Raw genomic sequence first — 26,105 nt, 5'->3', positions numbered from 1 at the left:
GATTTGAAAAAACCAGAAGAATTGTAGACTATGTTATAGAAATGGGGGAAGAAGCTTGCTATGAGTTTCTCAGGATTATTGACACAACAAGGAGAACCTCTGGAGAGAGATCACTGTCTTTCGCAGAAAATCCAGAGTCATCGTCCTCTCTGTCCAACATGTTTGATCTCAACTACTGGATCAGCTGCTTTTCCTTCAGGGAGGACATTAACATGGATGTACAAGGTATTTTTTAAACTGAAATGATTTTAACGCATTGATGATTTTTAATCCATCCATATTGTGATGCTGTCCAGTGACACATCAGTGACATTAAATTGTTCTGCTTTTTTTTTCTCCCACACCTCCTTTCTTTCAGGCCCCAGCCGGTGTCACAGATACCAACAAAAGCTGAAATCAGAAGCTCAAAAGATTTCAGAAAGATCATGGACCCAAAGTAAAGCAGTCCTGTTCAACAAGCAGAGCTCCCTGTCCTACACCTCGCTTGTGTTAGACACACCAGGACAGGCTTCAGCATCCAAAATAAAAAAGTCAAAGATCAAGAAAAGCAGGAAGCTTCGACCTAAAAAACTAAAAACGTACATACCTGAGGACAAACATGGAACCTCTCCCAGTGAACTGCTGAAAACATATGAAAGAAAAATCCTTTTGGTAGGAAAACCTGGAACTGGGAAAACAGCTGTGGTCCATCAGATGTTGAAACTGTGGTCAGAGAAAGATAACAGAGGTCTGGATTACATGTTCTACTTTGATATGAGAGAAGCACCCAACATCACAGAGCTCCATAAACTGGAGGATCTTCTCTTCAGTGTGTTCTGTGAACCAGATGAAGGCAACGATGAGGTCTTAAAGGACATAAAGGATAATGCTGACAGTGTTACCATCATTTTTGATGGATTTACAGATGTTGGCTCTACATCTGTGGTGTTTAAGCTCATACAGAAGACCCTTCTACCCGAAGCAAAGATCATCATCACCTGCAGACCAGAGGTGGAGTCAGCAGACTTCCTGTTGGATTGGGACTGTCTCAGAGTGGAAGTGAAAGGCTTCAGTGAGCAGGGCATCAGAGAGTACTTATCCAAGAATCTGAGTGAGGATCACTTCAACAAAGTCTTGTGTAACTTGGAGTTATTCTCTCTTTGCCACGTCCCCATGTACGCCCTGATGGTGGTCGCCTGCTTTAGCTTTGAGGGCTCAGATTTCTCTGCACATCCCTGCACAGTTACTGAAATATACCTCAATATCCTCCATTTCTGCAATCAGAGAAATGTTTCCAAGACACCTGAAAATGAAAGCACTAAATGGGATGCAATACTGTCTTTATCTCAGGCAGCTTTTTGTGCAACAGAAGGGAAAAATGTGAGCCTAACATCACTGCCCAAACTAGACAGCTGTGCTAATTTGGCCATTTTGAGCAGGAATGTAATTCAAATCAGCCCAACTGTAAAGAAACCCTTGTGTGCCTTTCTCCACTACACGGTTCAGGAGTTTTTTGCAGCTCTGTGGGTCTTAAAGGATCCAGAGAAGACCAGATGTGTTCTACAGAAGTGTCTGGTTCAGGGCAGCAAACACATGAAACATTTGGTCCCTTTCCTGTGTGGACTGTTGAATGAGAAGAACACTGATTTGTTAGAAGGTCTCCTTCCTCCTCAGCAGCTCAGAGACACGTCTGGCTGGTTCTTCAAACACTTGGTGACCACCTTTGTAGGTTGTAGTGACAGTGAAGACTGTGAAGTGGACTTAATGTTCTTATGTCAATGCCTCTATGAGTCTCAGTCACCTGATGCCTGCCTCTGCCTCCTGGATAAACTCGACTACTGTATTGATGTGAGTGGAGAGACTCTTGATCCTCAGCAGTGTTGTGTTCTGGCCTATGTAATCAGCCAGAGTCAGGAGAGGAAAATAGAGCTGAACCTGGAGGATACAACAGTATCAAAACAGGGAATGAGGCCTTTGCTGGGATGTCTCAGCAAACTTCAAAGGTAAGTGAGAACATTTAGATCTGAAGTTAAAGGGTTCTGTACATCTGTTTTTATTGTTTTAAATGTAAAGCATTCAGTGATTTAGATCAGTATGTGTTTTTCTTAAAGTGAAAAATGAAAACATAGTAGTGAGAAGGATTTGTTTCAGCTTTGTTTCATCATGTTTCCAGTGAGTTGTAGACAGCAGAAAGTTTGTACGTAGTCTTTAGGTATTTGGTAACATTATTCTTAAGTCTTGATGCATACATAATAATCCAGGTGAGGGGATCCCAGAAAGCTAACTAACTTTACCTGGACTTTTGTCATTTGAATGAGAGATTTTATTACTTAAGACATTTTCAGTCTCAGCTGAAGCACATTTAACTTGTAAACCTCTTGCAGCTTTGCACAAATTAGGAGTTTTGCATGAAAAAAGCGAACATGGTTCTTCAGTTTCAGCATGAATCTACACAAATAGACTATAATAATATAATAATAATAATAATAAATAATCATATATAATATAATAATAGTTCTCAGCAGCTGATTACATGTGAACGAATGAATTTCTCTACCAACCTTCCAACTGTAGGAGTGACTCCTTGTCACGCCAGCTGTGGAGCATTTCTCTTCTGAGTGAGGTGGACGTGGATTACGTGAGTTTACTTGACTTCACCGAGAATCAGCTGCACCTCCCAGTCAACAGTGAAACACAACTGTATGACCGAGCTGTCAGAGTCCTGCAGAAGAGGAAGAGGAAGGTGAAAGTCTGCCTTCACTGTGATCACAGAGTCTGTCAAAGTGCGAGCTCGTTCCTCTTACACCATTTACCCCACATCCACTCACTCAGGTATGCTCTTTGGTTTTACTTATTAAACACTCAATGTTTTCATGTGATCTTCAATTGTGGTTTAAAATCCAGTTGAGTTACTTTATAGAAATAATTGAACCAACGCAGGGCTCGCGAAATCGCTAGCCCGACGTACCGGGGCTAGCGATTTCGCGAGCCCTGCATCTCTAATACTGACCGTATATGTCTTGAATGTATTTTTAATGCTGGAGATATTTATCTGAGACAAATCTAGGACGGTATCAGTGCTGCTTGTTTCTGTTTGTTGTTCTCAGATCAAATCATCACATCGTGTTTCCTTTTCTTTCTTCCAGTTTCTGTCAGTCATCAGGAAATCTCTCAGATCAAACTGAGTTGTTGATGAATCTCTTCATTGTAGCAGCAGATAGACAACAAAGGACAGGAGAGAAGATCCTCAACATGTTATCATCAGTCTGCTCTTATCAGAAATTCCCTCTTCATTCTCATTCCAATGACAAATATCAGAGTGACTTCCTGCTGGATCTGTACTCCCATGTGAAGGACTGTGAGACTAAAACAGGTCTGAGTGTCCTTCCATCATTACAGTCAGTTTTCCAGTCAGCTCCTGCAGTCTGGTCCATAAAGCTCTCAGAGAGAAAGACCTCCATCCTCCTGGAGCTGCTGAAACTCCAACCAGAGAAGAAACAAGTGGAGCTGACAGGCTGCTCACATGAAGAGAGTGAAGTGAGGAGTTTGCTGCAGTGTCTGCCTTTTATCTCACGGCTCAGGTAAATGACACGTTCTTCACACAATAAAGTCTGTCTGTCAATAAATGAGTGCTGAAAATAATTCATGAAAATATTTTAGCTCTATTTGACAATTTAGTTGCTGCTTGATTGAAGCCAGTTTATAGAAATGAGTCCACAAATTTGTAACGTTTACCTTCAACAGTTTTTTAACATGTGACAGTTTGTCTGTGAGAATAAAACTGCACTTAGTGACATTTACAGCATCACTAAGACCTCCTGGGAAAAAAAGCTTCATTAAAAATATTAATAAAAATTGTACTGTTAAGGTATTTATGTGTTTCTGATGGGCTTTAAAACAAAACAGCATCAAGCAGCTGTCACTGCAGAGGGAAACAGTTTGAGTCATCCAGGATGTTCAGCTTCAGCCTGCATTTGGGGCCTCTCTTCTCCACATCCACACAACGACCATTCATACGTTATTTCTGTCTTCTTCCACCCACTGACTTCACCTCCATTAATAAGAAATATTGTTACATTAACAGGTGACTCAGAGCTATAAACAATATGTAACTATAACAACACAGGCAACACCGTTGCTGCATCAAAGGAGACTAAGCGATGCTGGTAGCAATCATTAACATGTGAATGAATGAATGTGTGTGAGCGCTCTGTGCTGCAGTTTATTTGTAAGCTGACAGCTGCACATTAAAGCTGTGACACTTTGACCTCGATCCACTTAAACATGAAAGGTTACTCGCTGCATTCAGCTCTGACACACAATCTGGTGAAGGAGTTTGTCACCACATCAAAGTGACGTTCATGTTATCATGAGCTCCAGCTCAGAGCAGACTGGACATAAAAGACTCAGAGAAAATGTGTCACTTACAGCTGATTTTAATCTGACACTGAACATAACCTGATCTACACCAGGCTGTGTTCAGCATCTGTTACCATGGTGATATAGCCAGGTACAGAGAGCTAGTCTGGTGAAACTAAACACTGACAGGAGGCTCAACGTGGCCACGAACATGTGAATCTTTGTGTTTAAGACTTTTCTGAACCAGAAAATATTAATTGAGTCTAATTTTCAAAGTAAACAAATCTTAATCTAAATGAATTAACTGTAAATTGTTAGTAAATATGTGATTTCCACGTGTGTGATGTGAGCAGCAGGTGAAGCTGCTGTTGTAGATGCTGTTGTTCCCCTCTGTGTGTTTCTGCATTGTTGATGTTTAGTGTTTGACTTTCTAAAGTCAGACAGCGAATAAAATAACAGTTACAGTTCAGAACGCAGTGATTTCACACACAGGCTGAGTGTTTGTGTTGTGAGTCAGTAACTGTCTAAGAACACTGTTCAGCTGCTCTGATGGAAGATGGCTTTAAAATGGACTTTCATTATATACAAGATGGAGTCCATCAGCAGTGTGTGGCTGTTTTTATGCAGCTCACATCAAATCATCACTAAATGTTTCCTTCTTATTGTTACAGTGTTCTTCCTTTGAGGTCACTTCATCATGAAGCAGTCAGGTTCTTTGTGAGTCTGTTCTGTGCAGCAGCAGAGAGAGAGCAGCAGACAGGAGAGAAGATCCTGGAGCTGTTAGCATCAGTGTGCACATATCAGACATTCCCTCTTTATGAGAGACACATGGATAAGTATTATCAAAGTGACTTCCTGTTGGATCTGTACTCCCATGTGAAGGACTGTGAGACTAAAACAGGCCTGAGTGTCCTTCCATCATTACAGCCAGTTTTCCAGTCAGCTCCTGCAGTCTGGTTCATAAACCTCTCAGTGAGAAAGACCTCCATCCTCCTGGAGCTGCTGAAACTCCAACCAGAGAAGAAACAAGTGGAGCTGATAGGCTGCTCACATGAAGAGAGTGAAGTGAGGAGTTTGCTGCAGTGTCTGCCTTTTATCTCACAGCTCAGGTAGATGAATTCTTCTTTACATGATTAATTCTTCATAAGACGAGATGCTCCCTGAAGTCAGCAGTGGAAACATTTTTCAGTATATGCATTTTAATATAATTGTACAGACGGCTGAAGAGTGAAGCAGCTTGATCATAAGCAGGCTTTCTTTGTGTGAGCTGGCTTGATGAAAGCTAAACCTGCAGTCAGAGATGACAGCTGTGACAATGTGGGGGAAACTTTGTGTTCAGCTTCAGTCTCTGTCCACACTCACATAAAAGGGGGCCTTTGATTCGCTCTTTCTCTCTTCTTCCACACTAAATGGACCAATCGAATGGCGCCTTCATCAGTCACAAACATGAGCACATGAATGGATGATCAACATCTGTGAAGAAGTGAATGAATAGATGTGTGTGAGCGCTCTGTGCTGCACATTAGAGCTGTAAGAAATATTTGTAAAAATTATTATTGAAAACTATTTTAATAGTAAGGCAATATGAGCAGTGTTACAGGCACAGCCCTGAAGACGGGAGCCTCATGGGCAGTGTGGTCCGTGCAATTCTGCAGATTTTTCTTTCTTTTTTTTAACAGCGCATTGTGTTGTGCATCCTGATTTGTTGCAGACCATTATCAATCAACCTTGAGCCGTGTCTCCTGTCCAGTACAGAACGAGTTCAGCTTGTCAAATTTACATAAATCCTCGATCGCTAGCAGTGCTGTATGTTTGTAGGTTTTCTCCCCCACAAACACAACAATGTCGACGAAACCTTTTGCACCGTCAGAGGCTCCTGTGGTAGCTCCCAAAAGGCTGAGGAAGACGCTAACTATGGCACCAAAAGTTTGACTCCTGGACATGCTAAAGGAAGCTAGAAGTTACCGCATTCTTCAGATTATAAGACGCATTAAGCAAAGCCAAACAGTCAGAGGAGTCAAACTTGACTCATTCTTCTTGCTTCGTCTACTTCTGTACCATTGATTCATTAATGTTGAACTCTCTGCAGCTGTTCCCATGTTCTGAAAACAGGGTTTGATCTTTGTTTCTTCTATAATACTGGACTTATTTTTCTAACAAGGTTTGAACTTTGTGTTTTAAACAAGCGAGAGAAGAGTGAAAATGTTCATACCTGTCTGAGGAAAGTGTACAGCTTGTAGTGAGGTTATTTACAGCCTTCAAACATCTATAATAACTTTAAAAAATGAAGCTGACTACTGTACAGATTTCACCTATCGCGGGATTTTTTAGAACCTAACTGCTGCAATAAACGAGGGTCCGCTTTAAACATAAAATAATGAGGCCTCTGCCTTTAAATGGGGGGACAGTAACTGCTGAGTAAGTGTGTAAAAACTGCAGATAGTAAGACGTGAAAAAAGACGCACAAGTTTTGACGCTGCGTGATGAACCCCGTATTCCTCGTCCACGTAAATGCAAAGAAGGAGTTTTAAAAGATCTCAGTTTTAGATTATTCAAAATGCCGTTTACGTGTGAACGAAAGGCCCAAACACATAGAAAAAGCTGTACAGGTGTGGACAGAGCTTAAGACGTAGAAGATTATTTTATTGCTACCAGTAAATTATTGCAGTTTACTCTTATTTGTTTAATTGTTCACTAAAGGTTTTAGGTTTGAAATAAATTTCAAATCGAGTTGGTTTTGATCTGGTGAGTAACCTTCAGTAATAGTAATAAATCACACAGCAATAGGACATTAATGTAGTTGTAAAATCTTGATAATATATTAAGTAATCCATAGTATTCAGAATATGTTACAAAATACACTTTGGGGCATGTAATCTGTAATCTGTAGTGGAATACATTTGAAAAGTTACCTTCCCAACACTGACTGTTTCATTATATACAGGACACACATGGAGTCCATCAGCAGTGTGTGGCTGTTTTTATGCAGCTCACATCAAATCATCTCTAAATGTTTCCTTCTTATTGTTACAGGGTTCTTCATCTGTGGTCACTTCATCATGCAGCAGTCAGGATCTTTGTGAGTCTGTTCTGTGCAGCAGCAGAGAGAGAGCAGCAGACAGGAGAGAAGATCCTGGAGCTGTTAGCATCAGTGTGCACATATCAGACATTCCCTTTTCATGAGAGACACATGGATGAAGATTATCAGATTAACTTCCTGTTGGATCTGTGCTCCCATGTGAAGGACTGTGAGACTAAAACAGGTCTGAGTGTCCTTCCATCATTACAGCCAGTTTTCCAGTCAGCTCCTGCAGTCTGGTCCATAGACCTCTCAGAGAGAAAGACCTCCATCCTCCTGGAGCTGCTGAAACTCCAACCAGAGAAGAAACAAGTGGAGCTGAGAGGCTGCTCACATGAAGAGAGTGAAGTGAGGAGTTTGCTGCAGTGTCTGCCTTTTATCTCACAGCTCAGGTAAACAACATGCTCTTCACACGAGTCAAATATCTGTAAGAGAAGATGTGCTGTGAAAATAAGTGATGGAAATATTTGGAGCTCCATGAATTGTAAAGTGATGATTTTGTCTTGTGCTGCCTGTTTGTCATCAGCATCATATGTTTGACTTCATCTACATGGATCATGTTATAAATGTATTCAGACTCTGTCATATTTCAGAGGGAAACGTTCTCAGTCCATCCCTGTGTTTCACTGACGTGTTCAGCTGTTTGTTGCTATGAAGTTTCATATTTTCTATGAATATCAGACGACTTTTAATGCTTATCAGCATCTAGAATAAAGACGTTCTGATCAGAAAGGTTAGATTTATATTTGATAGGATCATGTGACTGAGCTCCTGCTGCAGAGTGTTGGAGTGCACACATGCCAGAAACATCCTTTACACCTGAATCCATCATCGCCATGGAAACAGCATGAAAGCAAACTCAGCGAGTCCTTCAGTGACGTAACTCAGTAAATGAATGAGTTACATGAAGCTGGACTTTATCTCTGACTTTGTTTTACTGAGCATGATGATGATGATGGTGGTAGCAGCTCTATAGTGAGCAGATGAAGATGTCAGACAGCAGAGAGGTGTGTGATGTGAGCAGCAGGTGAAGCTGCTGTTGTAGATGTTGTTGTTCCCCTCTGTGTGTTTCTGCATTGTTGATGTTTAGTATTTGACTCTCTAAAGTCAGACAGTGAATAAAATAACAGTTACAGTTCAGAACGCAGTGATTTCACACACAGGCTGAGTGTTTGTGTTGTGAGTCAGTAACTGTCTAAGAACACTGTTCAGCTGCTCTGATGGAAGATGGCTTTAAAATGGACTTTCATTATATACAAGATGGAGTCCATCAGCAGTGTGTGGCTGTTTTTATGCAGCTCACATCAAATCATCACTAAATGTTTCCTTCTTATTGTTACAGTGTTCTTCCTTTGAGGTCACTTCATCATGAAGCAGTCAGGTTCTTTGGGAATCTGTTCTGTGCAGCAGCAGAGAGAGAGCAGCAGACAGGAGAGAAGATCCTGGAGCTGTTAGCATCAGTGTGCACATATCAGACATTCCCTCTTTATGAGAGACACATGGATAAGTATTATCAAAGTGACTTCCTGTTGGATCTGTACTCCCATGTGAAGGACTGTGAGACTAAAACAGGTCTGAGTGTCCTTCCATCATTACAGCCAGTTTTCCAGTCAGCTCCTGCAGTCTGGTCCATAGACCTCTCAGAGAGAAAGACCTCCATCCTCCTGGAGCTGCTGAAACTCCAACCAGAGAAGAAACAAGTGGAGCTGACAGGCTGCTCACATGAAGAGAGTGAAGTGAGGAGTTTGCTGCAGTGTCTGCCTTTTATCTCACAGCTCAGGTACATGAATTCTTCTTTACATGATTAATTCTTCAGAAGACGAGATGCTCCCTGAAGTCAGCAGTGGAAACATTTTTCAGTATATGCATTTTAATATAATTGTATAATTGTACAGACGGCTGAAGAGTGAAGCAGCTTGATCATAAGCAGGCTTTCTTTGTGTGAGCTGGCTTGATGAAAGCTAAACCTGCAGTCAGAGATGACAGCTGTGACAATGTGGGGGAAACTTTGTGTTCAGCTTCAGTCTCTGTCCACACTCACATAAAAGGAGGCCTTTGATTTGTTATTTCTGTCTTCTTCCACACTAAATGGACCAATCGAATGGCGCCTTCATCAGTCACAAACATGAGCACATGAATGGATGATCAACATCTGTGAAGAAGTGAATGAATAGATGTGTGTGAGCGCTCTGTGCTGCACATTAGAGCTGTAAGAAATATTTGTAAAAATTATTATTGAAAACTATTTTAATAGTAAGGCAATATGAGCAGTGTTACAGGCACAGCCCTGAAGACGGGAGCCTCATGGGCAGTGTGGTCCGTGCAATTCTGCAGATTTTTCTTTCTTTTTTTTAACAGCGCATTGTGTTGTGCATCCTGATTTGTTGCAGACCATTACCAATCAACCTTGAGCCGTGTCTCCTGTCCAGTACAGAACGAGTTCAGCTTGTCAAATTTACATAAATCCTCGATCGCTAGCAGTGCTGTATGTTTGTAGGTTTTCTCCCCCACAAACACAACAATGTCGACGAAACCTTTTGCACCGTCAGAGGCTCCTGTGGTAGCTCCCAAAAGGCTGAGGAAGACGCTAACTATGGCACCAAAAGTTTGACTCCTGGACATGCTAAAGGAAGCTAGAAGTTACCGCATTCTTCAGATTATAAGACGCATTAAGCAAAGCCAAACAGTCAGAGGAGTCAAACTTGACTCATTCTTCTTGCTTCGTCTACTTCTGTACCATTGATTCATTAATGTTGAACTCTCTGCAGCTGTTCCCATGTTCTGAAAACAGGGTTTGATCTTTGTTTCTTCTATAATACTGGACTTATTTTTCTAACAAGGTTTGAACTTTGTGTTTAAACAAGCGAGAGAAGAGTGAAAATGTTCATACCTGTCTGAGGAAAGTGTACAGCTTGTAGTGAGGTTATTTACAGCCTTCAAACATCTATAATAACTTTAAAAAATGAAGCTGACTACTGTACAGATTTCACCTATCGCGGGATTTTTTAGAACCTAACTGCTGCAATAAACGAGGGTCCGCTTTAAACATAAAATAATGAGGCCTCTGCCTTTAAATGGGGGGACAGTAACTGCTGAGTAAGTGTGTAAAAACTGCAGATAGTAAGACGTGAAAAAAGACGCACAAGTTTTGACGCTGCGTGATGAACCCCGTATTCCTCGTCCACGTAAATGCAAAGAAGGAGTTTTAAAAGATCTCAGTTTTAGATTATTCAAAATGCCGTTTACGTGTGAACGAAAGGCCCAAACACATAGAAAAAGCTGTACAGGTGTGGACAGAGCTTAAGACGTAGAAGATTATTTTATTGCTACCAGTAAATTATTGCAGTTTACTCTTATTTGTTTAATTGTTCACTAAAGGTTTTAGGTTTGAAATAAATTTCAAATCGAGTTGGTTTTGATCTGGTGAGTAACCTTCAGTAATAGTAATAAATCACACAGCAATAGGACATTAATGTAGTTGTAAAATCTTGATAATATATTAAGTAATCCATAGTATTCAGAATATGTTACAAAATACACTTTGGGGCATGTAATCTGTAATCTGTAGTGGAATACATTTGAAAAGTTACCTTCCCAACACTGACTGTTTCATTATATACAGGACACACATGGAGTCCATCAGCAGTGTGTGGCTGTTTTTATGCAGCTCACATCAAATCATCTCTAAATGTTTCCTTCTTATTGTTACAGGGTTCTTCATCTGTGGTCACTTCATCATGCAGCAGTCAGGATCTTTGTGAGTCTGTTCTGTGCAGCAGCAGAGAGAGAGCAGCAGACAGGAGAGAAGATCCTGGAGCTGTTAGCATCAGTGTGCACATATCAGACATTCCCTTTTCATGAGAGACGCATGGAGAAGTATTATCAGAGTGACTTCCTGTTGGATCTGTGCTCCCATGTGAAGGACTGTGAGACTGAAACAGGTCTGAGTGTCCTTCCATCATTACAGCCAGTTTTCCAGTCAGCTCCTGCAGTCTGGTCCATAGACCTCTCAGAGAGAAAGACCTCCATCCTCCTGGAGCTGCTGAAACTCCAACCAGAGAAGAAACAAGTGGAGCTGAGAGGCTGCTCACATGAAGAGAGTGAAGTGAGGAGTTTGCTGCAGTGTCTGCCTTTTATCTCACAGCTCAGGTAAACAACATGCTCTTCACACGAGTCAAATATCTGTAAGAGAAGATGTGCTGTGAAAATAAGTGATGGAAATATTTGGAGCTCCATGAATTGTAAAGTGATGATTTTGTCTTGTGCTGCCTGTTTGTCATCAGCATCATATGTTTGACTTCATCTACATGGATCATGTTATAAATGTATTCAGACTCTGTCATATTTCAGAGGGAAACGTTCTCAGTCCATCCCTGTGTTTCACTGACGTGTTCAGCTGTTTGTTGCTATGAAGTTTCATATTTTCTATGAATATCAGACGACTTTTAATGCTTATCAGCATCTAGAATAAAGACGTTCTGATCAGAAAGGTTAGATTTATATTTGATAGGATCATGTGACTGAGCTCCTGCTGCAGAGTGTTGGAGTGCACACATGCCAGAAACATCCTTTACACCTGAATCCATCATCGCCATGGAAACAGCATGAAAGCAAACTCAGCGAGTCCTTCAGTGACGTAACTCAGTAAATGAATGAGTTACATGAAGCTGGACTTTATCTCTGGCTTTGTTTTACTGAGCATGATGATGATGATGGTGGTAGCAGCTCTATAGTGAGCAGATGAAGATGTCAGACAGCAGAGAGGTGTGTGATGTGAGCAGCAGGTGAAGCTGCTGTTGTAGATGTTGTTGTTCCCCTCTGTGTGTTTCTGCATTGTTGATGTTTAGTATTTGACTCTCTAAAGTCAGACAGCGAATAAAATAACAGTTACAGTTCAGAACGCAGTGATTTCACACACAGGCTGAGTGTTTGTGTTGTGAGTCAGTAACTGTCTAAGAACACTGTTCAGCTGCTCTGATGGAAGATGGCTTTAAAATGGACTTTCATTATATACAAGATGGAGTCCATCAGCAGTGTGTGGCTGTTTTTATGCAGCTCACATCAAATCATCTCTAAATGTTTCCTTCTTATTGTTACAGTCTTGATGTTTGGAATTGTCATGCAGCAGTCAGGTTCTTTGTGAGTCTGTTCTGTGCAGCAGCAGAGAGAGAGCAGCAGACAGGAGAGAAGATCCTGGAGCCGTTAGCATCAGTGTGCAGATATCGAACATTCCCTCTTCATGAGAGACGCATGGAGAAGTATTATCAGAGTGACTTCCTGTTGGATCTGTGCTCCCATGTGAAGGACTGTGAGACTAAAACAGGTCTGAGTGTCCTTCCATCATTACAGCCAGTTTTCCAGTCAGCTCCTGCAGTCTGGTCCATAGACCTCTCAGAGAGAAAGACCTCCATCCTCCTGGAGCTGCTGAAACTCCAACCAGAGAAGAAACAAGTGGAGCTGACAGGCTGCTCACATGAAGAGAGTGAAGTGAGGAGTTTGCTGCAGTGTCTGCCTTTTATCTCACAGCTCAGGTAAGTCAGATTGTATTCAGAAGCTTAGTGAAGAGTTTTGATGGAGAACATGCGTTCACCACATGCAGTATACACATAGTATATAGTTACTTTACAAAGAACGCAGAAAACAACTTTTCTATTCATTTCATCTTAAAGTAAAGTTTTTACCGTCTCTTCTTGATTTAAAGAAGCTTCTAAAAGTGGAATTTTGATAAATTTCTAAAATATTTGTGTTTTCTTGTGTTTATGAGGATTAATAAATTAGTTATGTGCTGCAACTGAGATGATATGTTTCCCTCGTTTATGTTATATTTAACATGGAGCGTCATTATGTACAGGAAGCATGGACCAGATGGAGTCCATCAGCAGTGTGTGGCTGTTTTTATGCAGCTCACATCAAATCATCACTGAATGTTTCCTTCTTATTGTTCCAGTGTTGATGGGTGTTCAGATCGTGATGAAGCAGTCAGGATCTTTGTGAGTCTGTTCTGTGCAGCAGCAGAGAGAGAGCAGCAGACAGGAGAGAAGATCCTGGAGCTGTTAGCATCAGTGTGCACATATCAGACATTCCCTCTTCATGAGAGACACATGGATGAACATTATCAGAGAGACTTCCTGTTGGATCTGTGCTCCCATGTGAAGGACTGTGAGACTAAAACAGGTCTGAGTGTCCTTCCATCATTACAGCCAGTTTTCCAGTCAGCTCCTGCAGTCTGGTCCATAGACCTCTCAGAGAGAAAGACCTCCATCCTCCTGGAGCTGCTGAAACTCCAACCAGAGAAGAAACAAGTGAAGCTGTTGATGTGGGAAGAAGGAGAATTAGAAGAAGAAGAAGAAGAAGAGAGTGAAGTGAGGAGTTTGCTGCAGTGTCTGCCTTTTATCTCACAGCTCAGGTACATGAATTCTTCTTTACATGATTAATTCTTCAGACGAGATGCTCCCTGAAGTCAGCAGTGGAAACATTTTTCAGTATATGCATTTTAATATAATTGTATAATTGTACAGACGGCTGAAGAGTGAAGCAGCTTGATCATAAGCAGGCTTTCTTTGTGTGAGCTGGCTTGATGAAAGCTAAACCTGCAGTCAGAGATGACAGCTGTGACAATGTGGGGGAAACTTTGTGTTCAGCTTCAGTCTCTGTCCACAGTCACATAAAAGGAGGCCTTTGATTCGCTCTTTCTCTCTTCTTCCACACTAAATGGACCAATCGAATGCTGCCTTCATCAGTCACAAACATGAGCACATGAATGGATGATCAACATCTGTGAAGAAGTGAATGAATAGATGTGTGTGAGCGCTCTGTGCTGCACATTAGAGCTGTAAGAAATATTTGTAAAAATTATTATTGAAAACTATTTTAATAGTAAGGCAATATGAGCAGTGTTACAGGCACAGCCCTGAAGACGGGAGCCTCATGGGCAGTGTGGTCCGTGCAATTCTGCAGATTTTTCTTTCTTTTTTTAACAGCGCATTGTGTTGTGCATCCTGATTTGTTGCAGACCGTTACCAATCAACCTTGAGCCGTGTCTCCTGTCCAGTACAGAACGAGTTCAGCTTGTCAAATTTACATAAATCCTCGATCGCTAGCAGTGCTGTATGTTTGTAGGTTTTCTCCCCCACAAACACAACAATGTCGACGAAACCTTTTGCACCGTCAGAGGCTCCTGTGGTAGCTCCCAAAAGGCTGAGGAAGACGCTAACTATGGCACCAAAAGTTTGACTCCTGCACATGCTAAAGGAAGCTAGAAGTTACCGCATTCTTCAGATTATAAGACGCATTAAGCAAAGCCAAACAGTCAGAGGAGTCAAACTTGACTCATTCTTCTTGCTTCGTCTACTTCTGTACCATTGATTCATTAATGTTGAACTCTCTGCAGCTGTTCCCATGTTCTGAAAACAGGGTTTGATCTTTGTTTCTTCTATAATACTGGACTTATTTTTCTAACAAGGTTTGAACTTTGTGTTTAAACAAGCGAGAGAAGAGTGAAAATGTTCATACCTGTCTGAGGAAAGTGTACAGCTTGTAGTGAGGTTATTTACAGCCTTCAAACATCTATAATAACTTTAAAAAATGAAGCTGACTACTGTACAGATTTCACCTATCGCGGGATTTTTTAGAATGTAACTGCCGCAATAAACGAGGGTCCGCTTTAAACATAAAATAATGAGGCCTCTGCCTTTAAATGGGGGGACAGTACCTGCGTGTGTAAGTGTGTAAAAACTGCAGATAGTAAGACGTGAAAAAAGACGCACAAGTTTTGACGCTGCGTGATGAACCCCGTATTCCTCGTCCACGTAAATGCAAAGAAGGAGTTTAAAATAATCTCAGTTTTAGATCATTCAAAATGCCGTTTACGTGTGAACGAAAGGCCCAAACACATAGAAAAAGCTGTACAGGTGTGGACAGAGCTTAAGACGTAGAAGATTATTTTATTGCTACCAGTAAATTATTGCAGTTTACTCTTATTTGTTTAATTGTTCACTAAAGGTTTTAGGTTTGAAATAAATTTCAAATCGAGTTGGTTTTGGTCTGGTGAGTAACCTTCAGTAATAGTAATAAATCACACAGCAATGAGACATTAATGTAGTTGTAAAATCTTGATAATATATTAAGTAATCCATAGTATTCAGAATATGTTACAAAATACCTTTTGGGGCATGTAATCTGTAATCTGTAGTGGAATACATTTGAAAACTTACCTTCCCAACACTGTCTGTTTCATTATATACAGGACACACATGGACAAGTCCATCAGCAGTGTGTGGCTGTTTTAATGCAGCTCACATCAAATCATCACTAAATGTTTCCTTCTTATTGTTGCAGTGTTTTTCCTCTGAGGTCACTTCTTCATGAAGCAGTCAGGTTCTTTGTGAGTCTGTTCTGTGCAGCAGCAGAGAGAGAGCAGCAGACAGGAGAGAAGATCCTGGAGCCGTTAGCATCAGTGTGCACATATCAGACATTCCCTGTTCATGAGAGATACATGGACAATCATTATCAGAGTAACTTCCTGTTGGATCTGTGCTCCCATGTGAAGGACTGTGAGACTAAAACAGGTCTGAGTGTCCTTCCATCATTACAGCCAGTTTTCCAGTCAGCTCCTGCAGTCTGGTCCATAGACCTCTCAGAGAGAAAGACCTCCATCCTCCTGGAGCTGCTGAAACTCCAACCAGAGAAGAAACAAGTGGAACTGAGAGGCTGCTCACATGAAGAGAGTGAAGTGAGGAGTTTGCTGCAGTGTCTGCCTTTTATCTCACAGCTCAGGTAAGTCAGATTGTATTCAGAAGCTTAGTGAAGAGTTTTGATGGAGAACATGCGTTCACCACATGCAGTATACACATAGTATATAGTTACTTTACAAAGAAAGCAGAAAACAACTTTTCTATTCATTTAATCTTAAAGTAAAGTTTTTACCGTCTCTTCTTGATTTAAAGAAGCTTCTAAAAGTGGAATTTTGACAAATTTCTAAAATATTTGTTTTCTTGTTTTTATGAGGATTAATAAATTAGTTATGTGCTGCAACTGAGATGATATGTTTCCCTCGTTTATGTTATATTTAACATGGAGTCCATCAGCAGTGTGTGGCTGTTTTTATGCAGCTCACATCAAATCATCTCTGAATGTTTCCTTCTTATTGTTCCAGTGTTCTTCCTCTGAGGTCACGTCTCCATGAAGCAGTCAGGTTCTTTGTGAGTCTGTTCTGTGCAGCAGCAGAGAGAGAGCAGCAGACAGGAGAGAAGATCCTGGAGCTGTTAGCATCAGTGTGCACATATCAGACATCCCCTCTTCATGAGAGATACATGGATGAAGATTATCAGAGTGACTTCCTGTTGGATCTGTACTCTCATGTGAAGGACTGTGAGACTAAAACAGGTCTGAGTGTCCTTCCATCATTACAGCCAGTTTTCCAGTCAGCTCCTGCAGTCTGGTCCATAGACCTCTCAGAGAGAAAGACCTCCATCCTCCTGGAGCTGCTGAAACTCCAACCAGAGAAGAAACAAGTGAAGCTGAGAGGCTGCTCACATGAAGAGAGTGAAGTGAGGAGTTTGCTGCAGTGTCTGCCTTTTATCTCACAGCTCAGGTAAATAAGTGATGATGGTTTCATTTGCAGAACGTTTCCAGCATGTTGTCTGATCCCATCTTCACTGTGTTCCAGCTGTGGTCCAGAGTTCTTCCAGAGTGTGTGCACATCCATGTCTGTAAGATCCAGAGAGGAGGCCCAGCAGCTGGAGTCTCTGCTGCAGCTGCTGGGCTTCCAGCTGCTGCTAACAGGAGCGTTACACAGGAAAAGCTGCTGGTCTGTGGGGAGAGTTCTCAAACTGTGCGGCTCTAAAGTGGATCTCATCCTCACACCCAGCAAGATGTCTGCCAGAGGAGGCGCTCTGCTCTTCAGACACACAACACAACTACACAGTCTGAGGCAGGAAGTGAAACCATGACTCTCTCCTGCTCTTCTAACATCATTTCTATGTGAATCTTTAGTTCTTGGTGTTCATCATTTCTGCTCTTTCGTCTCTTCGTTCTTCAGGCTTTCCATCGACATGTCCTTGCTGCTGTCTCAGTGGGTAAGAAGAGGCAGAGCGGCCCGTCGGCTGGCTGTTGAAGAGCTTTCTCTTGTGCCTAAGAAAGCCCGACCATCACACAGAGTATTGTTGAGGGCCGTCAGTAGTTTGGCTTCCCTGCTGAGATACTGGACAGTCGGACGGTTAGACCTGACTGAGACCTGCATCCCTGCTCAGGGTCTCATTGCACTGCTGCTCCATCATGGTCCTCTGACAGTCAAGTAAATGTCTTTCTGAACATCACAGGACAAATAAAATGTCGATTTTTACTTCAAAGCTTATTTTATATTGATGATCTCTGCAGACTGAGTGAAGAGAGCTTCCAGCAGCTCCTGTCTCTCCTCCATGAAACCCAGGACAAGGACTTGACGTTGTCCTTCTTGAGTAAGGTTGGTGGAGACCTGACCTCCTGCTGCCTGAGCTGGGAGCTGCTTCACTATCTGCTGCAGCAGCCGTCGGCTCAGACCATCACTGTGGACCTGAGGAAGAACCTGTTCTTACAGGAGGAGACCACACGTCTGCTTCCCTTTCTGGACAGGATTGTGTTTACAAGGTGCTGAATGTAGTTTGATCTTTTACACAGTTTCTGCTGATTAATCAGGAGGATTTGAAATGCTGTCTCATCTTTAATCAGCACTTCATGGATCCTTTAAACAAAGTTGGAAATAAACTCTTTGTTTTCAGGCCCAGTCCCAGCTTTGTGATGAGCTCCATCAGAGAGCTCTACAGAGCTCACGACAGTCACGCTGTTCCCAGTTTGCTGAGGTCACTCGGTCATGTGATCAGCCTGAGCTGCAGACAGCTGGACTCAGTGGACTGTGCTGCTCTGATCTTCATCCTCAGACACGGAGACGGAGTCAGACTGAACCTGCTGTGGACCTCCATACCAGCAGGGGGAGTAGAGTCCATCCTCCTCATGCTGGACAGCGTTTCTCGTCTCAGGTCCGATATTAGAGCTCGTTTCTGTGCTGCACTGTGTGATTGCTGAACAACACACTTTATTGTAACATAATGCTTCAAAAACAAGCTAACATTTTACTGTTAGTGTGGAACAGATTACACGAACAGTTGAACAAGAAACTACAAGGACAGTTTCAAACAGCAGGCAGAGTGAACATCATTTAAAGGTAGAGCAGTAATAATAACAACAACAGCAACAATAACACATTTTATTAGTGGGCGCCTGTCTAACAACCCAGGGTCACCGTAGCAAACACGGAACAGGAAACAGGATCAAACAGTAACTGGTTCATGGTGATGTTTACAGACAGTAAGCTGGTTTGAAGACGGCTTTGAGTTCAGTTTCCCTGGAAAAGAATTCAGAGCCGCTGATAGTGGCGCTCATAGTGGCGACATGTACGAACAACAATGTGGTGAAGCTTCCTATCTTATATATCATAGTTGGAAAGAGACGATAATTACACTCTGATGACACAAACATGTTATCACTATGGTATGTGTTCTTTAATGATGACCAGATGTGTATTTCACTGCTTATCATCGAGGGTTTCATCACAGATGCCCCGCCCCCGACTGTTGTTTAGTCTCAGAGATTCACACACGCTTTTCTTTAGCATTAGCCCGCTGTCATGGCAACAGTGAGAGCCGTTTGTTGTATTTTAATCCAACACAGACTTTACTAAACAACAAAGAAATTCAGACTAATCAAAAGTTTCTTTTTTTTTTTTAAGGGCCGACTTATCGCTGAACACACTGCAGCTTAGCATTAGCCGTCCTGTTTTTAGATGTCACACAATATTCATGAATTATTTACAAACTTTACAAATGTCAGCTTTGCAATTTCTCATTAATTCTACAGATAATTGTTTAAAAATATATTATTGGAAATAATTCAGTGAAGTTTACAAATGAGGCCCAAACATTTCTGGTGATCTTCAGTGTTTCCCAAACTGCAGCCTCCGACTTGTTGCTTCTGATTTGTGTCTCATTTGTGGTTTTACCAAATGGTATCATCAGCGTTATTGTCATTTTAATCTTAGTGAATTAAAATTGGTCGAATTAACAATTTAATTGTATTAATTATAGTTATTATCAAGTGTTGTCATTACACCTCCTGGGCTACTTTTATCAGCTGCTCGAACAACAAGCTGAAGGCTGGAAATCACAAGTTTGTCTGCTGACACATTTGAACTGGACCCATTAAAATAATCTGCTACATGCTGTGTTTCTGTGGCTTCCTGGACACAAAGGAGACATTTACTCTTCATCACTGCTGACAAATGATGCTTTTAATCTGATAAATGCAGTAAATTATGAACGAGTTACCAGATGAACTGAGTCCTTATTCATTTAAAGCTGTTATCTGTTAACATCCACCTGCACAATCAGCCCAAGCAGGGAAACTGGGCTCAGTGTGACTTTGTCTTAATAACATGAGTGCTGTGCATAAATCCAACATCTAATTACAATAATGTATCTGCTGCTAGTTCATAGATGCTGTTCTTAAAATCCTTTAGTTTTAAAGATCAACACATTTTATTGGAGCTAGCAGTTTGTCTGCAGCATCTATAATTTTAGATTTTCTGTCTCCATGCGTTTCTTTCCAGTGTTGACAGGAACCAGCTGCTGAGGTTCATCCACTGCTGTGCTGCCTGTGACGTCCAGCAGGAGGCAGCGTCAGGCCTGCTGAGGACTCTGCAGCACAGCTTGGATCTGTCCTGCTCCTCCTGTGTGGAGCTACCGGAGGAGGATCAGACTGAGCCTCTGAGTCTGACTGCTGATGACTGCAGGGCCGTCTCCACCATCCTGACACGGGGCAGCCGGGACACACAGCTGGACCTGCGAGACTGTGAGGTGGAGGACAGCGTGCTGGACCTGCTGTTTCCTGTCCTCCACAGGGTCCGCCTCAGGTGGGAAAGACCACCGAAGAGTCTGAACCAGAGAGAACCTTGTTCACGCTGGTGTTGATGCATCCTGACAGTTTCTCTGTTTGTCCTGTTTAGAGTCAGTAACACTGTCCTCCTCCAGCTGCTGTCTCTGGTTCCTGTGAACAGTGAGAGGGACGCAGTGAGGCGGGCGGTGTCCCTGTGTACAGCCCTGGGTGGAGAGCTGGATCTCAGTCACAGCACGCTGGATCAGAGGGTCTGCGGGGCTTTGGTCCAGATGCTGGACTCGTGTGAAGGGCTGACAGAGCTGGACCTCAGTCACTGTCAGCTCACTGACCAGCTGCTGCTCCCTCTCATCACACATCTGCACAAAGTCCAAGTCCTAGAGTGAGTGTCACACACTGATCCTCCTGTGGGAGGCACCAACAACCATCAGCCTGTTCACACACACTACAGTAATATAATGTGCAGCGATCAGTTAGAGCCACATGTTGTGTTTGTGTTACAGTCTGAGTCACAATCAGATCACTGATGCTTCGACCGACGTGTTACTGCAGCTGCTCTCCATCAACCCCTCCATCCACTGTGTGCGGTGAGCCAACATGAAGGAGTTTCTTCTCAGACTCTGAGAGGAATCATTCACAGCCTGAGCTCACGTGGATTCATGTTGTTCTGTGTGAGTGACGTCTGCTCTCTCTGCTTTGGTCTCTTTCTAGACTCTTCAGCAACAACATCGTGCACAGAGCAGCCTTCAAGGAGCACACACAGTTTGAGATCTGGTGAAGCACTCGCCATCATCACCATCATCATCATCATCATCCTCCTGGTCATCATTATCATCATGGTCGTCATCATCATCATCATCAGAGCAGCCTTCAAGGAGCACACGCAGTTTGAGATCTGGTGAAGCACTCGCCATCATCACCATCGTCATTATCATCATCCTCCTGGTCATCATCATCATCATGGTCGTCATCATCATCATCATCAGAGCAGCCTTCAAGGAGCACACGCAGTTTGAGATCTGGTGAAGCACTCGCCATCATCACCATCGTCATTATCATCATCCTCCTGGTCATCATCATCATCATGGTCGTCATCATCATCATCATCAGAGCAGCCTTCAAGGAGCACACGCAGTTTGAGATCTGGTGAAGCACTCGCCATCATCACCATCGTCATCATCATCATCCTCCTGGTCATCATTATCATCATGGTCGTCATCATCATCATCAGAGCAGCCTTCAAGGAGCACATGCGGTTTGAGATCTGGTGAAGCACTCGCCATCATCACCATCGTCATCATCATCATCCTCCTGGTCATCATCATCATCATCCTGGTCGTCATCATCATCATCAGAGCAGCCTTCAAAGAGCACATGCAGTTTGAGATCTGGTGAAGCACTCGCCATCATCACCATCGTCATTATCATCATCCTCCTGGTCATCATCATCATCATCCTGGTCATCATCATCATCATCATGGTCGTCATCATCATCATCAGAGCAGCCTTCAAGGAACACACGCAGTTTGAGATCTGGTGAAGCACTCGCCATCATCACCATCGTCATTATCATCATCCTCCTGGTCATCATCATCATCATCCTGGTCGTCATCATCATCATCAGAGCAGCCTTCAAGGAGCACACGCAGTTTGAGATCTGGTGAAGCACTCGCCATCATCACCATCGTCATTATCATCATCCTCCTGGTCATCATTATCATCATGGTCGTCATCATCATCATCAGAGCAGCCTTCAAGGAACACACGCAGTTTGAGATCTGAAGCGCTCGCCATCATCTTTAACATCGTCGTCATGGTCGTCATCATCAGGGAGATGTATTTTTATGGTCTCAGTAAAAACTCTCGCAATTGCATCATACTAATCTGTAATATACAAGAGCAATAATAGAAATAGAAACGAGCACGTCTCATGTTTCTGCTGATTTTTTTATTTTATGGAGATCTGAAGCCATCTAGTGGTCATCCCAATATTTACACATCAGGTTGTATTATTGTGATTAAAATGTTTTCAATTAGTGAAAAAACAAAATGAGGCTGTAACAGTTTTATTGTACAGTTGTGAGTCGGCTTTGTTTATTTTTGGTACTTTTGCAATAACTGTACTCGCACACAAATGTTGATTCCACGAAATACAGATACTGAAAAGTGTAACGGCTGAATTGTTCATTGAAAAAATAATGAACAAGTTCTCACAATCATCTCTTTCCAATGGAACCTATAACCAGATAGGTTATAGGTTCTTATACTTCCGTGTGCCTTATGTATGAACTCTGGTTGTGTTTACTGACATCGAATCGATTTTATGTGCACGGCGCTCGAAAATCTGTCAAATGTTTTAGTAAGACTTTGCTAAGCTACGAACCCGCACCGCTTGATGGATTGTTGGAGCATTACGGCTACCGTAGACGGAGCCTCGCGGAGTAATACGTACTGTGCTTCAACATAATATTACCGTATTGTGTGTGTATAACCTCTTTTTAAGTTTTGTAGATAGTATACATGATTATGCTCAGGATCTGTCGGCCAGTTTCCACTGGAAATGCCTTTTGGTTAAACTGTCAGCGAGGAATTTGCATTTGCACTGTTAAATTTTTATTATATTATTATATATTATATAACTTTTAATGCACATTAAAAAAAACAGCTGCTTGTTTAAGTGAAAATACATTGTTTTGTTTTTTTTTTGTTTTACACTAATAAAGTTGTAAATTATTTTGTCTAGTGTCAATTATATCATCAGTTATATATATCGTTATCGCAAATTTTCAAATGTATATCGTGATAAATACTTTTGGTCGCCCTGCTCTAGTAACTACATAAATTGCAAAAAAGTGCAATAACCTACAAAAAAATAAAAAAAAACGTTGTTGTTTTGTTTTTTTTACATATATTTATAGTTAGAGAAATGTAAGAGGTTTATCCCTCAAAACTGTAAATACAAAAAAATTGCACAAAATAGTTTCCAACAACAGGAAATTTCTTTTGAGCGTCTTCATAGTTTTATTTTTGAGATACACCAATTTTTATATAAAGCAGGAAAAAAGAAAATAAATAGTACAATGCAAATTTGAAACAAAAAAAAAACAGCATGTGCATCAAAATGATAATGGATTGCAATTACAATTTCACTATTCATTCACTCTCACATTCACACACTGGTACAGGCAAACCACAGTTGTAGCCACAGCTGCCCTGGGGCAGACTGACAGAAGCGAGGCTGCAATAACGCGCCATCTGGCCAACACCAGTATGCGGTAGGGTAAAGTGTCTTGCCCAAGGACACAACCACCAGGACAGTGAGAGCTGGGGATCGAACCGGCAACCTTTCGGTTACAGATGAGCTTCTCATACAATTTGAGTTCTAAGCATCCCAGAAACAATTCAGAAAGGCATGAAGTCAAACATGAGTTTTAAAAACACCAGTATAGGCTTATAAAGCAAGGCCCATATGTAAAAAAAACCCCTACATTTTCTGCGAAATGACGTCACTTCCAATTTCGGACATGCGATAGTTCGTGCTGACGTCTATTCCAATGTAGGAAGTGTTATGAACAGCTGATCAGATCGGCAAAGCATGTTTCTGGAATATTATGTTTTTGTTGCTGCAAGTGCTTTTTATGCAATTTTTGCAAAGCTATATGTGGAAGGAAACCGTGACCTAAGACAAGCTGAATGAATAAGATGTAAGTAGAACTCCTCTGGTTTCATATGCCCAAAAAGTTATTGCGCTAGCTTATGTGGTTCCAGTTCTACAGAGATTTAAAAATAGTTATGCAAAAGAGAGCGTGCCCGCTCCGACCGGTTTTAAAGGGTTAAGAGGATAAAATGACCCTATTAATATATCCATATTGATACATATTGATACCATCCTTTCACTCTTCACATGCGTTTACTAAATGTAATAAAGCTTTATCCCTTTATAACAAATAGAAATCCCATCATCAGTATATTATTCATTCGAACCACAGATTGTGGGTCTAATTGAAGTGAGATCCACAGCTTTGACAGCCAACAAGCACTGATCAGCTGACCTCAGAGAGCCAGATATTATGTATGGTTGCAGTAACTCACTGACAGTCACTCTTCAGCAACAACATCGTGCACAGAGCAGCCTTCAAGGAGCACACGCAGTTTGAGATCTGGTGAAGCACTCGCCATCATCACCATCATCATTATCATCATCCTCCTGGTCATCATTATCATCATGGTCGTCATCATCATCATCAGAGCAGCCTTCAAGGAGCACATGCAGTTTGAGATCTGGTGAAGCACTCGCCATCATCTTTAACATCGTCGTCATGGTCGTCATCATCAGGAAGATGTAGTTTTATGGTCTCCGTAAAAACTCTCGCAATTGCATCATACTAATCTGTAATATACAAGAGCAATAATAGGTCAGCGTAGTAAGTGTTAACAACTGCTTTAGAGTATTTTCTTTTTCATGTCGTAATTAAAATGCTTTGTTTTATTTATTTGTGTAGAAACGAGAACGTCTCATGTTTCTGCTGATTTTTTATTTTATGGAGATCTGAAGCCATCTAGTGGTCATCCCAATATTTACACATCAGGTTGTATTAATGTGATTAAAATATTTTCAATTAATGAAAAAACAAAATGAGGCTGTAACAGTTTTATTGTACAGTTGTGAGTCGGCTTTGTTTATTTTTGGTACTTTTGCAATAACTGTACTCGCACACAAATGTTGATTCCACGAAATACAAACAGATACTGAAAAGTGTAACGGCTGAATTGTTCATTGAAAAAATAATGAACAAGTTCTCACAATCATCTCTTTCCAATGGAATGTCATATATCAGTAATAACAAAAAAAAAGGACCTCACGGCAGAAGCATAATGTGTTGTACATGTATTTTTCATTTATTGTATTTACCAACATCAAGAAGTCACAAGCAAGCAGCACATTAAAGACGTGCAGTGTTTTCAGAAAGAAATTTTTCTTACTACAGATATGTGAAATGTGCTGTTATGGTTTATTACACACAGGCAAATCATTTAAACATTATAGTCCATTGTAAAGAGGTGATTGTGCGAACTTGTTCAATATTTGTTACACCAAAGCATACTTGATGCTTGATGTAAACATAACCATGAAACTAGCCTCATACGATATTTCAATAACCCAGTAAAGTCCAGAAAGATCGAAAGACTGGGTCGAAGACCAAGTGCCATGACACAGAAGGTTAAATCTTTTTACAAAAATCCTCTTACTGCTCTAGAGTCGGTCAGGCAGCTCCTCCTGCTTCATTCTCCTCAGGAAGTTCACTGTGATCTTCAAATGCCTCTCTGCTGCTCCTCCTCTGCTCATCATCCTCCCATTCTGGGTAATCTGGACTCTGAACCTTCTGGATCTTCTTCAGCTCGTTCTTCACAAAAGTGATGATGTTGTCCTCCAGCAGCTGGAACAGAATACTTTATGAATGAGCCAATCAGACTGAAATCATGGAGCCAAACATTAGATCCATGTTGGACACACTGAAAATCCACCGGTCTACAAAGAGCAGCATGGAGATGACTGTGAACTGAATAGATGTAAAAAATAGTTGTTGTACATGTACAGACCATAAATATGGAGTCCAGCTGTGTTTGATGCTGCTGGGCAGACTGACCACTGGGAACCTCTGAGCTCTGCTGGTCCACTCTGTGGAGGAATAATAAAAAATTAGCTCAATCACAAGGTACGTTTTCTGCTCTGTGTTAGTTCTCAGACAACATAATCGTAATT

General features: G+C 41.6%; 1 protein-coding gene and 1 long non-coding RNA gene across 3 annotated transcripts; one reads left to right on the top strand and one right to left on the bottom strand.

Moving 5' to 3' along the window:
* Positions 1-22,712, top strand: LOC120742801. Of its 2 annotated transcripts, XM_040046240.1 has the most exons (13): positions 1-225; positions 359-1,982; positions 2,554-2,811; positions 3,126-3,560; positions 17,085-17,348; positions 17,457-17,711; positions 17,795-18,043; positions 18,175-18,432; positions 20,058-20,360; positions 20,454-20,723; positions 20,845-20,928; positions 21,053-21,092; positions 21,979-22,712. In XM_040046240.1, the coding sequence occupies exons 1-13, from the start codon at positions 42-44 to the stop codon at positions 22,003-22,005; spliced, it is 4,251 nt and encodes a 1,416-aa protein (XP_039902174.1). In that variant the 5' UTR covers positions 1-41; the 3' UTR covers positions 22,006-22,712. The 2 variants fall into 2 exon arrangements, with proteins under 2 accessions (XP_039902174.1, XP_039902175.1); XM_040046241.1 differs by lacking the exons at positions 17,085-17,348; positions 17,457-17,711; positions 17,795-18,043; ... (4 more) ...; positions 21,053-21,092; positions 21,979-22,712 and adding exons at positions 5,010-5,447; positions 8,760-9,496.
* LOC120742808 lies at positions 21,900-25,929 on the bottom strand. The gene is made up of 3 exons (XR_005697965.1): positions 25,592-25,929; positions 24,467-24,731; positions 21,900-21,942 (listed from the first exon to the last, which is right to left on the bottom strand). It is a non-coding gene; the product is annotated as an uncharacterized LOC120742808 (long non-coding RNA).
* Positions 25,930-26,105: the final 176 nt, after the last annotated feature.

This window comes from Simochromis diagramma, unplaced genomic scaffold (assembly GCF_900408965.1).
Source record: "Simochromis diagramma unplaced genomic scaffold, fSimDia1.1 OVJJ01000742.1, whole genome shotgun sequence".
Lineage (NCBI taxonomy): Eukaryota > Metazoa > Chordata > Actinopteri > Cichliformes > Cichlidae > Simochromis > Simochromis diagramma.
The sequence above is the reverse complement of the archived record's forward strand: the minus strand, read 5'-3'. Positions and strand labels throughout refer to the sequence as shown.